Source organism: Xenopus laevis, chromosome 7S (assembly GCF_017654675.1).
Source record: "Xenopus laevis strain J_2021 chromosome 7S, Xenopus_laevis_v10.1, whole genome shotgun sequence".
Lineage (NCBI taxonomy): Eukaryota > Metazoa > Chordata > Amphibia > Anura > Pipidae > Xenopus > Xenopus laevis.
Genome location: NC_054384.1, coordinates 22,244,355 through 22,265,053, shown reverse-complemented (window position 1 = coordinate 22,265,053; position 20,699 = coordinate 22,244,355). Strand labels below are relative to the sequence as shown.

General features: G+C 40.0%; 1 protein-coding gene across 1 annotated transcript in view; it reads right to left on the bottom strand.

The window, feature by feature from the left end:
• LOC108697436 overlaps window positions 1-3,460 on the bottom strand; it is a 37,685-nt gene extending 34,225 nt beyond the window's left edge. Inside the window, exon 1 of the mRNA XM_041570980.1 lies at window positions 3,044-3,460. Within this exon, the coding sequence (XP_041426914.1) occupies window positions 3,044-3,092 (49 nt within the window). The 5' untranslated portion in view covers window positions 3,093-3,460. The remainder of the gene's footprint in view (window positions 1-3,043) is intronic.
• Between the last annotated feature and the right edge of the window lie 17,239 nt (window positions 3,461-20,699).

Sequence of the window (20,699 nt, the reverse complement as noted above, 5' to 3'; positions counted from 1 at the left end):
GGGTGCTAAATTGCTAAAGGATGCAGTTTTGCTGTTGATGAATTAAAAAAATATCAGGGGCAACTGAGTCCCAAGGCACCGTCCTTGGGAATAAGGGTAGCTGGCAGCTATAAGGTCTCAGAGGGGTATATTTATCAAAGAGTGAAGTTAGAGATCAGCACAGTCCACTAGAGTGAAATTCTGCCACTCTCCATTCATTTCTTTTGGATTTTCAAAGGCACTTTTATCAAAGGATGAACTTTCACTTCCACCCATTGATAAATACTCCATAGAAATGAATGGAGAGTGGCAGAATTTCACTCTAGTGGACTGTGCTGATCTCTAACTTCACTCTTTGATAAATATGCCCCAATATGTCAAATCCAGCTTGTTGAGCTGCAATCATGTGGGGGGTTATTTATCAAATATATATCTCAATATTTTCTGCTACAAACTCCGATCAAATCCACTCAGGTTTTTTATGCTTATTTATTATTAAATTTTGCTGAAAATTTGCTTCACAGGGAAAAAAAAAATCAGATTTTCACGATTGTTTTGGATTTTTTTATCTGATTTTCACGATACTCAGATTTTTGTCCGAAAACTCAGAAAACTTCAGGGTATTGCACGAAACCCAGTGCACATCAAAACATCATTGGGACTTCTCCCATTGACTTATATTCAACCTCGACAGGTCTGAAATGCCGGATTTTCTGATTCTGACTTTTCCATCCTCAGGGTTTGATAAATTACGAAAAATTCCCATTTTATTAAAAAAAAAATCAAAAATTTTTCGTGATTTGTGCATTCGGAGTTTAGTAAATAACCCCCTAAATCTGGGTACTGGGATTATTACACTTCAGTGCATTCCTATTGCACATTGTTGCAATGTAGTACACACCTTAGCCTAATTCTTAGAATGCAGTTTATAATTAGCCAAATAGCCAAATAGACTCATGTCAATAACAAAACATTATCCATGTTTAACACTATATTCTTAATTATATTTAATTAGCCATATTTTATAAAGCCACACAATCTTTTTTAAAATGACCGCCAGTTATGAAACAAATAATACTAACGTATTCTACATGATCTTGATTCAGAGTTCAGACTTTGCTAAGATGATTTAACTATGATACTTGTAGTGCAGGTTGCCAATGTCAACAGATACATTATCACTCTGGCAGAATAGTTGCAAAAACTATATAGTTTCAGATTTAGGGTTCATTTGCACCAGAAACATATCGCTTTAAATCAGTTATATCTATGAGCCATACGACATGCCATAGGTCACTCTCAGAGAAGTCTATAGTGCCTCTAGCATTAACATTGGAAAAGTCACGGCCAAGGGGAAATTCATCTTATTATTTTCCCATTTTTTTTCCATCATGTTCTAATGACGCCATATTGCTCCGCTATACCTTATACCATGCAATTGCTAATTACCACTGCTTTTGTTTGGGATCCCATTGAACACAGAGCACAGTGCAGTTGCTCTTATTTACACCCCCTAAGAGCAGCTCTAGAAACCACAGTCAAGGCAAAATCTTCATTTTAAATCATAGTTATAATTGCTGTTGTAAAATGGCCTTTCTGCCAGTAAGCAGCACCGAAGAACCTTACCAGTTTGCACGTAGCACAAAAAGATCTGTTCAATAAAATGCAGGTATATACAGAATGAAAGAGCAGTGATCTGCGTTTCAATGGCTCACTACTATTACTATTGTCTCCTATGGTTTTATTGCAGTTTAAGGCAAGTGCACAGCACTATACAGAATGGCCAGAGACTCGGGCAAGGGGGTGTATTCATAATAGAAAAGAGCTATCCCAGTCTCACAATTGTACTACAACAAGCTTTCCAGTGTCAAGCAACAATTTCTAGTCCAATCGCATGCGAACCAGTTCTACGGAGAAATTTCTTGTTCCGTATACAGAGAAGCCACATTTTAGTGCATGGGGAAACTAGCTATATTGTAGCAATTACATAGAAAAAATGCATTTTTACTGTCTTCTAATATGTCTCATAGCTCTAGCCAATATATACCTTACTTCACCTAAAGACCTGATGGGAAATTTACTAACATTAGTGAAAGCTTCGCACCCATCGCTACACTTTGCCAGGCGAAAATTTGTTCAGACAACGCTAATTTACTAAAATGCGAAGTTGCGTCCAGGGCACCGAACGCTGGCAAATTTTTGCTAGCGTTACTTCGGCAATCAAAACAAAGTTGCGCTAGCATTCAATTATGCCTAGTGAAACTTCGTTAGACGCCAGCGTTTTTTGGGACTTAGAAACTTTTTCCACTAAAAATATGATGTAAGTAACAGAAGATTGTGGAAGATCTATGTACTCTAATGCACTTCTCCTTGTCTGAGCTGGCGCAGGCAATTCTGGCGAAACGGGTAACGTTCAGTAAAATCCGCATCTTAGTGAATTTGCGGAGTAACGTCCATTCGCCAGAGTGACAATTCCCCTGGCGATTGTGAGTGTGAATGACCGCTAGCATCTGTCTCTTTCGCTAGCGATTGGTAAATTGGCGAATGCCTAAAAATGTTAATACTGGCGAATCATCGCCAGCGTTAGTCTCTTCACCCTTTAGTAAATCTGCCCCCTAGATTTTAAAAAAAATGATTTGCTTTTCTGTTCTGCTTTTATCATTCCTGCAAGTTAAAGAAAATGGTCGAAAATTCTTTTCTGATCACTTTTATCATTTTGACATTCAACCCATTAACATAAATCATTTGATTAAAACATACCCATTCTAAAGTCCTAAAAAAACAGAAACTTATAAACTTATCTAAAGTTTTTTTAGATAACTGCTTCATATCATGACTTCATGTTATTTTTTTTAAGATGTGAACATTATAATTAAACGAAAGTGGCTCCCCAATATTTCTGAACCACAAAAGAAAACGTCTCATACATAGAACCCCCCTATATTTTACAGACACTTCACATTTCTAGATGAAAGCCTATTTTCCTGTTTGAGCAGGAATATAAATTAGAGACAAGAACTGCTAAAAGGTGCAAGGTATCAATATACAATGGATTGTACATTACCTCTTATCCAGGATGGCACAATAGAGAAGGACTTGTGCCAATTAAACATTGTCCCCTCTTGGGCAAATTCTGTCAATAGCTTGTATGCCGGAGCACCTTTCTGCCAGGACCCTGTGAGCTTCTGTTTAATGGCTCTTGCCTGCTAATTGGCAGCACGAGAATGTGCCGTTTGCTGGTCAGGATCCATGGCTGTCAGTCTGGGAGAGATGTGAGCAGAGCCTGGGAGGCAGAGCCAGATTTCCAGCAGTTAAGAAGAGGAACTTGGAGGCTGGATTCCTGTGTGAGTAGCAGAGGAAACTGAAGCTGAGTGAGTGACTTTCCTTTCAGAGGCTGCCAGGCTGAACTGTAGGTGGAACTAAGCCAGAATTGACTAAAAAGGGAGCAGCCCAATGGAATGTATCTCCGTTGGCTGATAAGCTAAGATGACTGCAAGAGCTCAATCTACCTCTGCTTTTAAAGTGCCCCTGGAAATACCTAAGTGCTTTCACAATCTCAGCACACAGTATTCAAGCCGAGTTCAAATAACTTTCCTGGGAGCAAACACGAGCAAGAAAAATAAAAATGTAGCTATGAATATGCTGCGGTGTGAAGTATTTGCAATTATTTGCTGGCACCAGTAAAATCTATTTCAAAAGCACAGTGGAGTTTGTGTGTGTATTGTGTACCTGTGCGTGAGAATGTTTGTATAAAAAAGACATTCATGCTATACACAGACATAGACGAATACCCCCCCCCCCAAATATGGCCATTGAGGAGCATTCCCACACAAAAATCAGTAGCCCTGTTGCTTAAAGCTAATGTCACACAAGGTGCAGACTTGGATTCTCTCCACCTGCAGCAAAAGCGTAGGTAGAGAGAAGCCCAGGTTGCTTCTCGTGTGATATTAGCCTAAGGAAATAAGGGTGGCCATACATCTGCCCATGAGTGGGGGTTTCCGACGGGTTTCCCTGATCGATCTCAGACCAAATATTGATCAGATATCAATCGAGGAGGTTTGATTTTTCCTGCGACCGAGGACCAAATCAGCTAGTTGATGCGGTCCTACTAACCATCAGCGCCCATTTCCTTCATTATAATCCGATCCGAATTCAAAAATAAGCACCTGCTTTGAGGACCATGAGAGCAACATCCAAGGGGTTGGAGAACAACATGTTGCTCGCGAGCTACTGGTTGGGGATCACTGCTATTTGCTATCCTTAAGGTGGCCATAGACGTAGAAATCTGCTCGTTTGGCAATGTCAGCAAACGAGCGGATCTCTCCCCGATATGCCCACATTGAAGTGGGCAATATCAGGCTGATCCGATCGTGGACACTAGGGCCCAACGATCAGAGCAGAACGGAGGCCAAACGGGCGTTTGTATCGCGGGACTGCATCAACAAAAAGATGCAGGCAATCTGATGGGATTTTCTAACCTGCCTGATCGCCATCTGCCCGACTTTCGGACAGATATCGATCGGGAAAGCTTGTCGGGGGCTCTACACACGGGCCGATAAGCTGCCGACTTGGTCTATCGACAGCTTTTATCGGCCTGTGTATGGGGACCTTTAGAATTACTGCACGAAATTAAATTGTAAAATATCTATTTTGGCGATTTAGCTTAATCACAGGGAAATTCTTTCCTTCGCATTTTTCAGAGATTTAGCAGAAATTACACAAATAATGTGTTCTACTTGTGGCTATTCTAAGTGAATTTGCCCCATAGTATTAAATGCTGCCACGCCTCGCTCACTAGCTTAAGTCATAAGCTCTGGTGTCAGGTGTTTTTTTTAGTTCTTCAAAACCACTCAAGTGATGTCATATTTCAAGCAATCTTGAATCACATTAGTGTCAGTATAATTACCTGATCTATTATCAGCACCAATTGTACAGGTGTGATCTAGATGTCACACAATATAACAATACACCATTAATGTTCTACGATCTGCAGATAAATGTGCAGAAGCATGGGGAACTTCTTGAGCCAATTAAGCATAGAGAAGAAGAATATATCTGATTGAGTGCGGATAGACAGAATATCGATTCTTGATAGAGTCAAACCCCAATTTTAAGTTTCCTTGGGGGCCGTGTCAAAATCGCATAAATTCTGGGAAACCATTGAATCCAGAAAAAAAAACACAGTTTCCAGGAAAACTCAAAATTGGGGGATGTAATATTGGAGTTCTACTGTAGATAGATATATGGATAGAAACCAATTGCACCTGTGCTCAGTTTAACCCACCTGCAATACATAACAATTCTGGCCCTCGGTACCACAGAAGTTGGACAACACTGCAATACACCATTAATGTTTCCCAATCTGCCCTCCCAATCAATTAAGAATAGATAAATTGCAGATTGTGGATAGAGTAGACAGAATATTGATAGTTGATAGACAGATAGAGTAGAACCCTGATTTTACATTTCCCAGGGGACAGTGCAAAATCGGTGGCAATTGCAGAAAGGCTACCGAATAGCGAATCATAGCCCTTATTTGGCACCCCAATAACATATAATCTTGTTTATGTTGCTCCCCATCTCTTTTTACATTTGACTGTGGCTCATGAGTAAGAAAGGTTGCCTCACGAGGAAACTTCGGGTGACTGAAAACGAAGTGCTCCGAGTGCCATCCCAGCCGGAGATTTAGATTCTAGCCGGCAGGGAGGCAGTTCAGGGAGATTAGTCACCCGAACAAGAGACGATTTGTCACTCAGTACAACAGAAGTTGGGTTGTATAGCTTTGTTCTTTGATCTTTGTTTGAAATCCTGCTTGTTTAATTTGAAAACAATAAAAACAGTTAAACACATAACAGAAGTTGGACAACACTGCAATACACCCTATCTGCCCTCCCAATCAATTAAGAATAGATAAATTGCAGATTGTGGATAGAATAGACAGAATATTGATAGTTGATAGACAGATAGAGTGGAACCCTGATTTTACATTTCCCAGGGGACAGTGCAAAATCGGTGCAATTGCAGAAAGGCTACCGAATAGCAAATCATAGCCCTTATTTGGCACCCCAATAACATATAATCTTGTTTATGTTGCTCCCCATCTCTTTTTACATTTGACTGTGGCTCATGAGTAAGAAAGGTTGGGGACCCCTGTCTTAAATATAAATCAATTTGCAGTTTACTTTTGTATCATACAGACTCTACTTTGCCTTTACAAGACTTTTTATTTTTGCGTTATCTAAACAAGTTGCACCTTTTCACACTGTAGAAATATGGGGTGCCGTTTGTCCCAAATACATTCTGTATACAAAACTATCCCTAATACACAGAATGAATGTCTCTCATGTTATATAAGTATTTGTGACCATACACAGAGAAAACAAATATACAAAAGACTTATTTCTATTAAAGAACGAAAACAAAATCTGGTTAGTGCACAAAAGGATGTCATTATATCACAAACTCCATTCTGTACAGTTTAACAAGCAATCTGTCGCACAAATCTATAACCTCCATGTAACGGACGCACTTATCTGCAAAGTTACTTACAGAATGAATTATGTAAAAACAAAGATGGACATAATATATAATAGTGAAACTAACTAGTGCTTGTCAAGCTAGATTTGACTGACAAAATAGATATCTGTGACAGAAAGCAAGATTTTATAGTACAGGATTCATTCTTTCCACAAAATGACAGTTTTGTTTCACAAAACAGCTAAAATAACCATTCTGTGAAGCAACACTGTCAGTCACATTCCTGAACCAATAAGAACAAAGCTTATTGCCATAAACAAACAAGATGAGAAGTGGCCAGCTCTGCTCCACATGGCTAAGGCAAAGTATCTGGCCTGCTATAGAGGGCGCCCTCTAATGTCCCCTGTGCTGCATAGTAATAAACATGAACAAACCTTTCCTAAAAGAGCTGCTGTTAAACACTACAGGTTCATAAATGGAAGTTTTTACAAATGGCTGAGAAATATAATGCTGCACTTATAATGATTGTAGAGAATGAAAAGTATGCAAAACTTATATAAATATGATAATTTTAGGTGATATGGCTATTCTTATTGTAGTAACCTGCTTGTGTGGCCATTTTGGTTAAGGGCATTCCTGCTGTTTTGTCATTATCTTATGACTCACTCCTGTTCCTCTTCCTGTCTAAGCTGAGAGTAATTATGGGACAGGCCACACCCACCTGCGATGTTGTATTAAATGTACCAGAAGTTACTGTGCTTGTCTGGCTGCTTTGCCTGACTCTCAGAGTCAGTTATAAGTTTTGTATATGATAGTTAAGACTCCAATGTCTCCTCCTAGCTGTAATCTTGCACCAATTAGCTTGTAGTCTCTTAATAATGTGCTTAGCTATAGTTCAACTACTACATAATAGCTTTAGCCAGAGACTTGGGACTGATCATGTGCACACACATTCAGGGGAATGTAATAAAAGTCGCAAAGAGCAAAACAATTCGCACCAATAAGACTAAAAATCCACATCTCGCAATGTAATATTGTTCCTTAAACTGTTATTGAATTGCGAATTTTAATTGCGCATTGCTAATTTTAAGTGTGCACTCATAAGAAGTGCATGAAGGTGTCGTAATCTTTTGGAGCAAACATAACGACTTTTTCAGTAAGAAGTTTTATTACATTGACTGCGCATTGGCGCAAACTATAAAATTCGCAAACGGTCTTTCACTGTCGGAAGTGGTCGCTAAACAGTTTCCGGGCTCGCAAAAGCTATATTAAATTTGCACAAAGCAAAATTGGTTCGCGCAAAGGCATAACTTTTCGCATTGCGAATAGTTTTTCCGTTAGCGATTTTTATTACATTCCCCCGATTGTGTTTAGTATGATGTGTAGGTTATATGAGCAGCCACTCCTGAGTACTGTGTGTAAACAAAAGGCTTCAGGACTTCAACTTCACCTCCTTTCGTGAATTCGGGTCTTTTCGCCGTTTCGGGACTTCAATTTCGTCTTTTCGGCACTTCCGCATTCTGTAATATGCGAAATGGCCGCATGGCTCGGGCGCTCGTAAAGGGGACCCGGCTCTTTGAAAAATGCAGCACTTCTGGGCCCCCCTTCAGGCCCGGAACACTTGTCCCCCCTGCTGGCGGCCCTGGACATGCATGTGACATGGGCGCAGTTGTGCTCTCTGCTCTAGTGTTGGTCCTAGGGTTGCCACCTTTTATAAATCTTTTTACCGGCTGCTGGGGGCGGGGCCTCAAAAGGGGCGGGTGTGATGTCAAAGGGGCGGGCGTGACGTCAAAAGGGGCGGGGCCACACGAAGGAGACCCGCGGACGCCAGAAGAGGCAAAGAAAAAGGTAAGTTGCAGGGGATTGGGGGCAGGCCGAGGGCTCCTTTTGATCGTATTACAAATTTACCGGCAGCTACATTGCCGGTAAATTTGTAATACCGGCCCCGGCCTTGGCAGGTATTTTACCGGCTAGGCCGGTAAAATACCGGCCGGGTGGCAACCCTAGTTGTGCCCCCCCTCAACCCACTCTGATGTGAAAGGGTTAAGCACTGGGCAGGTATGGGGATGGCATCATTAGAGTCTTTTGTTATAAATAAATATAAAGCATTGTGCAGCTTGTTGCTTCTATATAAATAGATTATGATCCCCTAAAATTGCTCCTGCCTAAATGACCCCCTTTTGTTTACACACAGTACACAGGAGTGGCTGCTCATATAACCTACACATCATACTATAGAGAATGCGTGGTCATACCTCCCAACATTTTGGAAGTAAAAAGAGGGACAAAAAATTTTTTGTCATGTAGCGCGTCAAATTTTTTTGACCACACCCATTTTTGTGGCCACACCCCGTAATTTTTACAAAGTTTGGCAGGTTATAAAAGTTTGAAAATATTTCTCCTTATCTAAACTGTTAAAATTACTTATTTTCTTATCTCAAAATTGTTACAAAGTATCTTAGTTGCACTTGTTAGCTGTACTGGCCTCTCTGCCAAAAGCCAATTAAGTTAGAACTTTTGGACACAATAAAGATCTTTACACTTTGAATTGGTGCCTGCTGGAAGTCTGCGTTCATTTAGTGCCTGCTCCTTTTTACATTTCGGATCATCCGTCCCCTATGCTGAGGGCTCAGGGCAGTGCACCTGGGCCACTTCCCTTACGTGGTGAGTAATTTGTTTACCACATTGAAGTACCCACACTACAGATGACTTCTTGTAAGTTAGAAATGTTGTTTCTTTTTCTGGCTGTTCAGTGCAGAGAAAAGAGGGACTTTCCAGTACAAATGAGGGACCGCAGGCTGAGCTGTTAAAAGAGGGACTGTCCCTCCAAAAAAGGGACAGTTGGGAGGTATGCACTGTGCACATGATCAGTCCCAAGTCTCTGGCTAAAGCTATTATGTAGTAGTTGAACCATACCTCCCAACATTTTGGAAATAAAAAGAGAGACAAAAAATTATTTTGCATGTAGTGCAGCATTTTTTTGACCACACCCATTTTGTGGCTGCACCCCCTAATTACCATGTTCATTTTACAAAGTTTGGCAGGTTATAAAAATGTGAAAATATTTCTCCTTATCTAAACTGTTAAAATTACTTATTTTCTTATCTCAAAATTGTTATAAAGCATCTTAGTTGCACCTGTTAGCTGTACTGGCCTCTCTGCCAAAAGCCAATTAAGTTAGAAACTTTGTTTTTTTTTTCTCTGGCTGTTCAGTGCAGAGAAAAGAGGGACTTTCCAGTACAAATGAGGGACCTCAGGTTGAGCTGTCAAAAGAGGGACTGTCCCTCTGAAAAAGGGACAGTTGGGAGGTATGTCATGATCAGTCCCAAGTAGGGTTGCCACCCGGCCGGTATTTTACCGGCCAAGCCGGTAAAATACCTGCCAAGGCCGGTATTACAAATTAACCGGCAATGTAGCTGCCGGTAAATTTGTAATACGATTAAAAGGAGCCCTCAGCCTGCCCCCAATCCCCTGGAACTTGCCTTTTCGTTTACTTCTTCTAGCGTCCGTGGTGTGGCCCTGCCCCTTTTGACGTCACGGCCCGTCCCATTTGACGTCACGGTCCGCCCCTTTGTGTCCCCGCCCCCAGCAGCCGGTAAAACATTTTTAAAAAAGTGGCAACCCTAGTCCCAAGTCTCTGGCTAAAGCGTAGTTGAACTATAGCTAAGCACATTATTAAGAGACTACTACAAGCTAATTGGTGCAAGATTACAGCTAGGAGGAGACATTGGAGTCTAACTATCATATACAAAACTTATAACTGACTCTGAGAGTCAGGCAAAGCAGCCAGACATGCACAGTAACTTCTGGTACATTTAATACATCGCAGGTGGGTGTGGCCTGTCCCATAATTACTCTCATCTTAGACAGGAAGTGAGTAATAAGATAATGGCAAAACAGCAGGAATGCCCTTAACCAAAATGGCCACACAAGTAGGTTACTACAATAAGAATAGCCATATCACCTAAAATGATCAACATATTTATATAAGTTTTGCATATTCTTTCTCTACAATCATTATAAGTGCAGCATTATATTTCTCAGCCATTTGTAAAAACTTCCATTTATGAACCTGTAGTGTTTAACAGCAGCTCTTTTAGGAAAGGTTTGTTCATGTTTATTACTATGCAGCACAGGGGACATTAGAGGGCGCCCTCTATAGCAGGTCAGATACTTTGCCTTAGCCATGTGGAGCAGAGCTGGCCACTTCTCATCTTGTTTGTATATGGCAATAAGCTTTGTTCTTATTGGTTCAGGAATGTGACTGACAGTGTTGCTTCACAGAATGGTTATTTTATCTGTTTTGTGAAACAAAACTGTCATTTTGTGGAAAGAATGAATCCTGTACTATAAAATCTTGCTTTCTGTCACAGATATCTATTTTGTCAGTTAAATCTAGCTTGACAAGCAATAGTTAGTTACACTATTATATATTATGTCCAACTTTGTTTTTACATAATTCATTCTGTAAGTAACTTTGCACATAAGTGCGTCCGTTACATGGAGGTTATAGATTTGTGAGACAGATTGCTTGTTAAACTGTACAGAATGGAGTTTGTGATATAATGACATCCTTTTGTGCACTAACCAGATTTTGTTTTCATTCTTTAATAGAAATAAATCTTTTGTATATTTGTTTTCTCTGTGTATGGTCACAAATACTTATATAACATGAGAGACATTCATTCTGTGTATTAGGGATAGTTTTGTATACAGAATGTATTTGGGACAAACGGCACCCCATATAGAAATGGGTTAGAAATTCATTCCATAGTTTCAGGATTTAATGAAAGTTTAATGCATATTGTATCTGTTTGTTTTAGAAGTGTGATAATAAGGTAAGTCAACAAAATGTATTGTATTATCAACTCTGCTGCATTTGTGGTTTTGTATTAAGGATAATTTGGCAATTGAAACAATCTCAAGAAATGCAGCACTTTAGGAATAAATACATCTCTGAGGCTCTTAGGGTGTTGGCGTAAACTATAAGATGTTCATGGGAGGCATGTACTATAATAATAGGGCATAGAACCACCAAATACTACCAGTGCACTATAGCTATCAATTCTGACTCTCTGTTGGAAGGATGTGGCGTTATTATTCCATGTAAAATATTAGTAGCTCATGTTTTGTTGATGATGGAGGCAACTATGGCCTTAGATGTGCTCCAGAATCTGACATATGTGTTTTTATTAGTATTAGATCTAGTGAGCTTTCAGGTTAATCAAGCCTATGTTACCTTAAAACACCTACAATAAAGCCACATCCTTCCAACAGAGAGTCAGAATTGATAGCTATAATGCACTGGTGGTTTTTGGTGGTTCTATGCCCTATTACAGTACATGCCTCCCATGGACATCTTATAGTTTACGCCAACACCCTAAGAGATGACAGTAACAAAATGTGCTTTGAGTACAAAGAGATTAAGCTTTGTGAGCAAGATTTGAGCTTAACATGTTGCAAATGTATTCCACATGCAATAACCAACATCAGACATTTGCTTTTATTATTCTATTTGCATATGGGACTGATCAAAGCTTATTGCTGATTCATTGCTATGGATTATAAAATGTATAATCAAAGACAAAAAGCTAAACTAAAATACCTGAATTTCCAAATCTTTTTTAAAAGCAATTACAGTATATATATTCGTAAGTGTTACAGAAACAACCTGTGTACTTACAGGTGCATAAATATTAACCATTTCTAATTTCATTAATATCTTGGCATTCAGGACAGACAGAAAAAAATCAAAAGGAAAAACAACTGCCAAAGGTATCACTATCTTCAGCCATTGCCTTTAACCTGCCCTAAGTGGGGCCATGCAAAAGATATAAAAACTGTAGAAAGTCATATATTCCCCTCTTGCCTGTACTTGTAAAGTAGTGTCTATAGAGGCAGATACAATAGCAGTGGGGGAATATTTCAATCTTGCTTAACCAAAAGCAGTTATAGGTGCTGGAATTTGTTGTCAAATAGCTGTTGATGGACCATATGTTTGGAGCTCATCTTTAAAATAATTGCCCACTTCTACTAAAAGGCAGTTTTGTGCCACATATTCTCGACTTTAAATCAGAGCAGCATGAATAACAGAATAACAACTACAAAGGACAGAATAGGCATATTTTATCTCACATGTGGAGAACATCTGTGATGCCAAATGGGAAGCCAATAAAATAACACTTGACAGAAAGCTGACTGATATCAGATACTCCATATCCCTATCAGCAGGGCTCAATTGTGCAGAAAAACACATATCTAGTGCGGCGTGTAATGTTTGTTCTGTTCAGTAACAAGAACATGTGCCTGTGTTAGATGCAGAAGATGTGCAAATGGTAATCAATAGATTCAGGGCCGGATTTACATAGTGGGTGCCCCTATGTGGACCAGCAGGCTACAGGAGACTCTGTTTAGCAGTACACCTGTTTTTTATGCAACCAAACTTGCCTCCAAGCCAAGAATTCAAAAAGAAATACCTGCTTTGAGACCACTGGGAGCAACGTCCAAGGGATAGGTGAGCAACATGTTGTTCACGAGCAGTATGGGACCGATGAGTTAAAGGAACAGTATGCAGATGGCAGAATACAATTTGGATAATTGATGCTTCAAATACAGTAGCGATCCTAGAGGGGGCGGGCCCTGGTGCGTGACGTGCAGCCGGGTCAGCCCCCTCCGTACGGCCGCATTTGGCCGCATTTGTTAGTGGCGCACAGACTGCTGGGGGGCCCTGAGGGGGTGCGGGCCCTGGCCCGCTCGCACCCCATGCTCCCCCGGTAGTTCCGCCACTGTTCAAATAGCTTAGTTCACATACAGCCAAAACACTAACAACCCAATTGTGAAGGTGAGAAAAGGTCCACTAGGGGCAAAAATGATATTAAATAACAACTTTTACTAGTGCCTATACTGTAGGTATCTTTTATTATGTTTACCCAATCTGTTCAATATAAACACAAGACACTAAAAACGGGTCACAGGGAGTGCAAGTGAATGCTCCTTAGTGCTCATTTTAGAGCAATTGCATCGCCTGTGTACTGTGCTCTTCACTGAGTGCCTGGATGAACAGGGCCCTATGTGTGCTGAGTGCCCTGCGGTGCTGTACCTTGCATCTCTGAATGATGCATATGGTAGAGGTAGAGGGCAGACACCTAATAGAACGCAACTCAGAAAAGGAGCATATAGGCCTCAGGAGTGCAATGACTGGGTGAAGGTGATTATCATTAAAATCAACCAGGGGCAATTGGCCATGCTAGAAATCAGGCACACATTTTGTGTGTATTTATTGAAGTTATTGCCATCCAAACATTCTCCTTGCACTATAGTTGTGCTGCCTCTTCTGCTTAAAGGGGACCAGTTTCTCACAGGTTTAAAAGGTTGGGGATCCCTGAGATAAAGGATAGCAAAGGCCTGGAAATTCAGTTCTCATTGTGACATTGCCCTAAAATCAAGATCAAGTGAATTTCGGCGACTTCAGAAAATGAAGCGCACCGATTGCCATCCTGCTGGAGATTTACATTCTAGCTGGCGGGAGGCAGTTCAGGGAGATTAGTCGTCCCCGAAGAAGAGGAGATTTGTCGATGGGCAACTAATCTCCACGAATCTCAGAATGTGTCTCTGCCCTTACTATGTCTACTAACCCATATCAGCCAATTAGACGTTTGCTTTAAAACAGTAAATCAGCGATGCCACGATTTTCTATAAAAGAAGAATATTTTGCACCTGTTATAATATCTCACCATCAGTGTTAGTTGAAGGTAACTTATCTTTGTTCAACAAAAGAGTTCCAATGATTCCCTTCTAAACACTAGAAACCAAGAGCTGGCATCTTCCTACTTGCTAGCTGAACCTCAATAACCAAATAAAATTGGTGAAATGATGCAAGTCAGTGCAAGTCCAGCTTGTCAGCCACTATAAGCGTACCAAATCATGTAGCTGCCAGCACCCGTACAGCAGGACTTCACTTACATGTGTTTTTACTTACCCTTGCTGCATAGTGGATTTTTGGTTGCTACAAATTAATTGGCAAGGTCTGAAACAATACAATTTAATCCAAGTGCATATGCAAACATTTATGTATATGACGTATTATTCATATGATGCCATAGAATACTTCCTCTGACTTTCTTTATCACTATTCCCTTTTGGCTGGTTTAATCCCATGTTTTGAAATCGTATAGCTGTTCCTCTGGGGTTAATCTAAACGTTTTACCTTGCATACTATTACTTCCATATGTGGGTTTGTCACATAAAAAATAACCTTCTTAAATGGCCAGTTTCCAGTGCAATAAAATTGCTTCACTTAAAGGAGAACTAAACCCTAAAAATGAATGTGGCTAAAAATGCCATATTTTATATACTGAACTTATTGCACCAGCCTAAAGTTTCAGCTTGTCAATAGCAGCAAAGATCCAGGACTTCAAACTTGTGACAGGGGGTCACCATCTTGGAAAGTGTCTGTGACACTCACATGCTCAGTGGGCTCTGTGCAGTAAGGATCGACAAATTTGAGCAGTTTCGTTTCGCCAAAAATTTGCTGGTTAGCTGGTTTTAAATTGGTATTTTCAATCCATACCATGGGATAACAAAGTGGACTCTCATCCTTGCTTCTGGTTATCATCTGTGAATAGTGAAGTCTTGCAACTGCCCCATGATTTTCCAGAAATCTTGCTAAATTAAGATTAAGTTAGATTAAGTCTCAATGGTGCATTGGCTCTGACCAAAATTGTAATGTAATGTAAAGGTGCAAGTACATATATAGTATGAATACCTACAATGCCCATTCAGTTTCTCATTCATTCTGAAAAACGTTGTTTGTTTTTCCCTAGGGACTAAGCAACCTAATCCTTCAGGCTTTGCAAGCAAGAAAGGGGTGCTTATTTTGGGGAACTTCTTACAAGAATTAAAACACATTCTTTAAAAACTGTTTTTAATATCTCTAAAGAAAAGCACAGACCACAAAAAACAACAAAAAGAAAAGGCACATTTTTATAATATTTCTGCATTTCCAGCTGTACATAAAACCAGAAGAATTGTGCACAGGCTTTGAGTGCGGTCATATGAGTATTTATAATCATCACCACCATTATTGCTTGTGTTTAAACAAGCCATGCCCAATATTGAGGCTGCACCTAATAGTCCATAAACATTTTCAAATCACAAAACAATTCTGGGAGTAAGTGAACTGAGCTTGTACATTCTTCTCAGAAATAATTTATTTAATTTTAACATACAGAACATTAATGCCCCCAATTTTAAGCCCAACTCTAAGGGGCAGTGTACAAACAAATGTGGCTTGTGATGATCATACTATTTGCCACCTGCTTTAATTAAGAAAATCTATGTTTTTTATTAATTTTTTTTTTTACTTCTGGTTTATACAGAGGGATCCTCAGTGGACTGGCAATTTATTTTACCCAGCTGGTAAGAACCAGGAAGCTAGAATGACTCTTTCAATTTCAGTGTTTTCCCATAATAATAATAATAACAAAAACAATATATATTTCTTAATTAAAAGGAACAAGAAAACCCCAAATTGAACAAACAAGTTTACCGGAGGCCCTTGACAAATGCTACATTTAATTCACTTAAAGGAGAACCAAACCTTAGAAATTAATATGGGTAGAAAAGCCAGATTTTATATACTAGACTTATTGAACCAGCCTAAAGTTTCATCATCTCTATAATAAATGAGGTTTGCCTGTCATATAAGCTGATGTTACAGGGCTAATTATTAAATTCTGATGTTAATTGTGTTGGTTTTTGAGCTGCCGTGAACCAATAACGAGAACTGTTTACTAATCCACCTAATATTGTGACATTTTTATGACATACTGTAAGGGGCCCATTTTCTTAGCTCGAGTGAAGGAATAGAGGAAAAAAACTTCGAATTTCGAATGGTTTTTTGGCTACTTTGACCATCGAATGGGCTAATTCGACCTTCAACCTTCAACTTAGATTCGAACGAATCGAACTAAAAATTGTTCGACTATTCGACCATTCGATAGTCGAAGTACTGTCTCTTTAAAAAAATACTTCGACCCCCTAGTTCGCCACCTAAAACCTACCAAGGCCAATGTTAGCCTATGGGGAAGGTCCCCATAGGCTTCCTAACAATTTTCTGATCGAAGGATAATCCTTTGATCAATGGATTAAAATCCTTTGAATCGTTCAAATGATTATTCCTTCTATTGTATAATCGTAGAAATAGCGCTAAATCCTTCGACTTCGATACTCGAAGTCGAAGGATTTCAATTCGGCAGTCGAATATCGAGGGTTAACTAACCCTCGATATTCGACCCTAGGTAAATTTGCCCCTATATGTTCAGTTTAGTGTTCAGTTTATTGTGCGTTAGTCCCTAAGCAGACAGCAGTACAGCACATGTGCAGTGAATTGGCAGAAAAGAATATGGGGAGCTACTGGGGGCAGTCCAAAAAGTCCAAAACTTAGGGGCATATTAGTAAAAAAAAGGTCAGACTGAACTAGAATCCATGATTTGACCTTATTTATTAAGAAAAAAGCACAATTTAATCAGATCGGGACAAACAAGAAAAATAGAGTGAAAATCCGAATCAATTCATTTTTCGAGAGAAAAAGCCCAAAAAAATCAAGCGATTTGGATTTTTCCCCGAAAAGTCAGAAACAGTTGAATTTTAATTCCAGCGCAGACCACAGAAACTTTCAAATAGGATAGGGACCTTTACCATTGACTTATATACAACCTCAGTAGGCCGGATTTTCGGATTCAGACTTTTTCCATCCTTGGCTATACTAAAAATTCCTCTGCATCTGTCATCCTTCAGGACAGCTTTGTCACTCTGCTTTTGTTATGTCCACTGACCCTACCTAGATACTTTTTTGCATCATTGTTAGTTCTTGTCATTGTAACCTTTAAAGGCTCTGTATCCTTGGTGTGTATGTGCAGTATAAAGTATGTAATAGCTGGGTCTAAGTCTCAGGGGTCACAGCAAATAGCTGGATGTAACATCAGCCATGTCTAAAAAACTGTAGTGCTGCTTTGGGAAATGCATATTTGGGAGGAATGGGAAAGGCATATATACTCTATTTAAGGAGTGCTAATGGTGATGGCAGATGGGGAGATTAGTCGCCCAGCAACAAATCTCCTCTACTGCGGGCAACTAATCTACCCACACTGCCTATTATAATGTCACATGGCTCTTCATGCAGTTGTGTACAACAGGAAAAATCTTCTACCTACCAAAGTATCCCCTAAGAGGCAGCAAGTCTGGAAGCAGTTGCCCCAACCACCTTGTAGCATTTGGGCTGGAACCCTGCCATGGACTCAATTTATTACTGAGCGACTAATCTCCCTGTCTGCCACCACCTTAAGGGTGGTGGCACATGTGAAGATTCGGGGGAGAACAGTCACCCAGCAACAAATCTTCTCTTCTTCAGGTGACCTGAAATGCCTTTCCTCCCGAAAGAATACGAATCGCTGGCAGGATGGCATACGAATCGATTTGGATTTTCGAAGTTTGAGGCAACTTCGGGCGACTTCGGAAATGTATGCCATCCCACCGGCCATTCTTGCCGGCAGGAAGCCATTTGGGGAGATCAGTCGCCCGAAGTAGGGGTGATTTGTTGCTGGGCGATTAATCTCCCCAGAATCTTCACGTGGGCCACCACCCTTACACATGAAAGAATGCAACACATCCTATAAAACTAAAAGCAAAAAGGAACTTTAGTACTAGCTCTATATATTGCAGCAGGTTGCCATACACTCCAATACACTTTGGTATGCTACTGGCCAAACTGACAAATACTTTATGACTGGCTATACACAGTATCTTGCTATTGTATCAGTCTTCTCCCTGCTCAATGCAAGAAATAATAGAAACCCTAAATGGCTGCTAGAAAAAAGCCAATCCAAATGTCCTCAGAGAATCCAATTATCTCAGAGACAAGATCATAACTAGCACTCGTGTGCATTACTGGTAGGTTATTTACTCCCTAATGTATGACATTGGTATCAGAGGGACTAGCAATATTGGGACGAAGTCATGAGGCAGCAGAACACCACTAAGAAATGCAATAGGAAATATAACATGATGGAATTTACTTCCACAGGAAATAAGGCCAAATGGGCGTGTGAGACAATGTATGTATAGAAAAGCATTCCATTAGGCTAAAATAAAGCATAGTAAGGTCAAAGTGACTCCTACTTATACTGATTGCAGAAGTGCGGCTAGCAAGCATTTGCCATTACTAGAAGTTGCCTTTTCTCATCTTCTGTGTCTCTCTCACAAGATAATATTCCATATAATTTATAAATGCATTCTGTAGAATCTACAATGTTGCCAAAAAGTTACCATCAAAGTTCTACGTTTACAAATTTTATTTAACAAATAGTGGGAATTGGTCAATTTATAAGGAAATGAGGAGAGCACTCTACAAGCAATTAATGCTGTGGTTATCCTTTTATTAGTCGACTACTTGTACACAACATGTCGTGTTCAAGTAGTGGACTAATTCTAACTTAGAATTAGCCATTCTATAACATACTAAAATTGAACTAAAAGGTAAACCACCCCTTTTAATATAAATAGAACCCCAATTATTTGATAATATTGCCCTTATAAGCCAAAGTCAACAAGGGCATTAAAGATATTACAGAACAAATAGTTGTGTTTGAAAGCAAAGACTGACCATCCCTGTTTCAAATAAAGAACCTTCTCAATATCTCTGCAGCTTCTAAAAGAGAAAGATTCTGCATAACATTTCCCATCAAATGAATATAATGAAGTATAATAAAGAAGCCATCAAATCTGACTTCATTTTTATTGATGTGAACATTAACAGCACCATTTTTATTCCAAAACAGAAATGTTTGTGGTGGATAAAAAAAATGCTGTCCGCAAATTCTTAAACCAAACCCTCTTCTGCGCTCCCATACCACAAATATGTCATCTATCTTTTCATAAAAAAAGAACACTCTTATATTTATAATCATGTTATCATAGAAGTGTCTCAAAGCTGTCTAAGGGCAAAGGTACAAGTAAAGGCACTTTTTCTCAGCAAAATAATGGAATGAAAACACCAGGAATCATCCTTTAAAAGTTCTAAGAAGACAGCGAGCTCTGCAAGTGTTGTTTTCACTGACCCTCTTTTGGGTCCTTATGCCAGACAAGAAGAAATCTTTATTCAAGCCATAATTAGGTTTAAAGGAGAAGGAAAGTCGTTTACCACTTGGGGGCACCCCCAAGTGAATGTATTTACTTAACTGAAACCTCGGGCCGGTGCTCAGCAGAAAACTGCACCAGCCCGGGGTTATTCCAGAGAGCACCACAGATCGCTCCTCTTCCGGCTTCTTCTTTTTTCTTGCAGCTGCGCATGCGCATTAGAGTGAAAAGCCGAACTTTAACAAAAAAGTCGGGTTTTTCATTCTACTGCGCGTGCGTTTGCCCTGGGAAATTTGAAGAAAGAAGAAGGCAGAAGAGAAGCGCTCCGTGGTGCTCGCTGGAATAACCCCGGACCGGTGCAGTTTTCTGCTGATAGGAGCACCGGCCCGGGGTTTTAGGTAAGTGAATACATTCACATGGGGATGTCTAACATTTGGCTCCCCAAGTGGTAAACGACTTTCCTTCTCCTTTAAGTTTAAGAGCAAGTATTGTAATCCAAGAACTGATGAAGGTCAAAATCAGGCAGAATTAAAGGATAGTTAATGGCAGTTTTGAAAAGTTTGAAAAAGGGGCAGCATACCTCCTATTAACACAAGTGCAATGAATAGGGCTCATGCAAAAGTTAGGCACCCCCCAAATGATCGCATGTACTTACCTGAAACCCCGGGTCAGTAGACCTATTAGGAGAAAACTGCAGCGGGCCGGGATTTCTTGCAGCTGCACATGTGCAGTAGAGCAAAAAGCCGAACTTAAACGAAAAAGCCGCCTATTTTGTTCTACTGCGCATGCGTCTGCCCTGGGAAATTTAAAGAAAGAAAAAGCTGAAAGCCGTTGCTCCGTGGTGCTCTCTGGAAGAATCGCAGCCCGGTGCAGTTTTCTCCTAACAGGTGCACCGGCCTGGGGTTTCAGGTAAGTACATGCGATTTACTTGAGGGTTCTAACTTTTGGCACCCCCAAGTAAAAAGACCTTTTCTTCTCCATTAACAGGGAAAACAGGAAAACTGAAACGACTCCATGTTTGGTCCTTGTGAGGTAGATAATTAAATAGTTCTTATGCACCCCGCTCCCTTGATGGACCTGTTAACATTACAAACCAAAGCTTCTTGCTA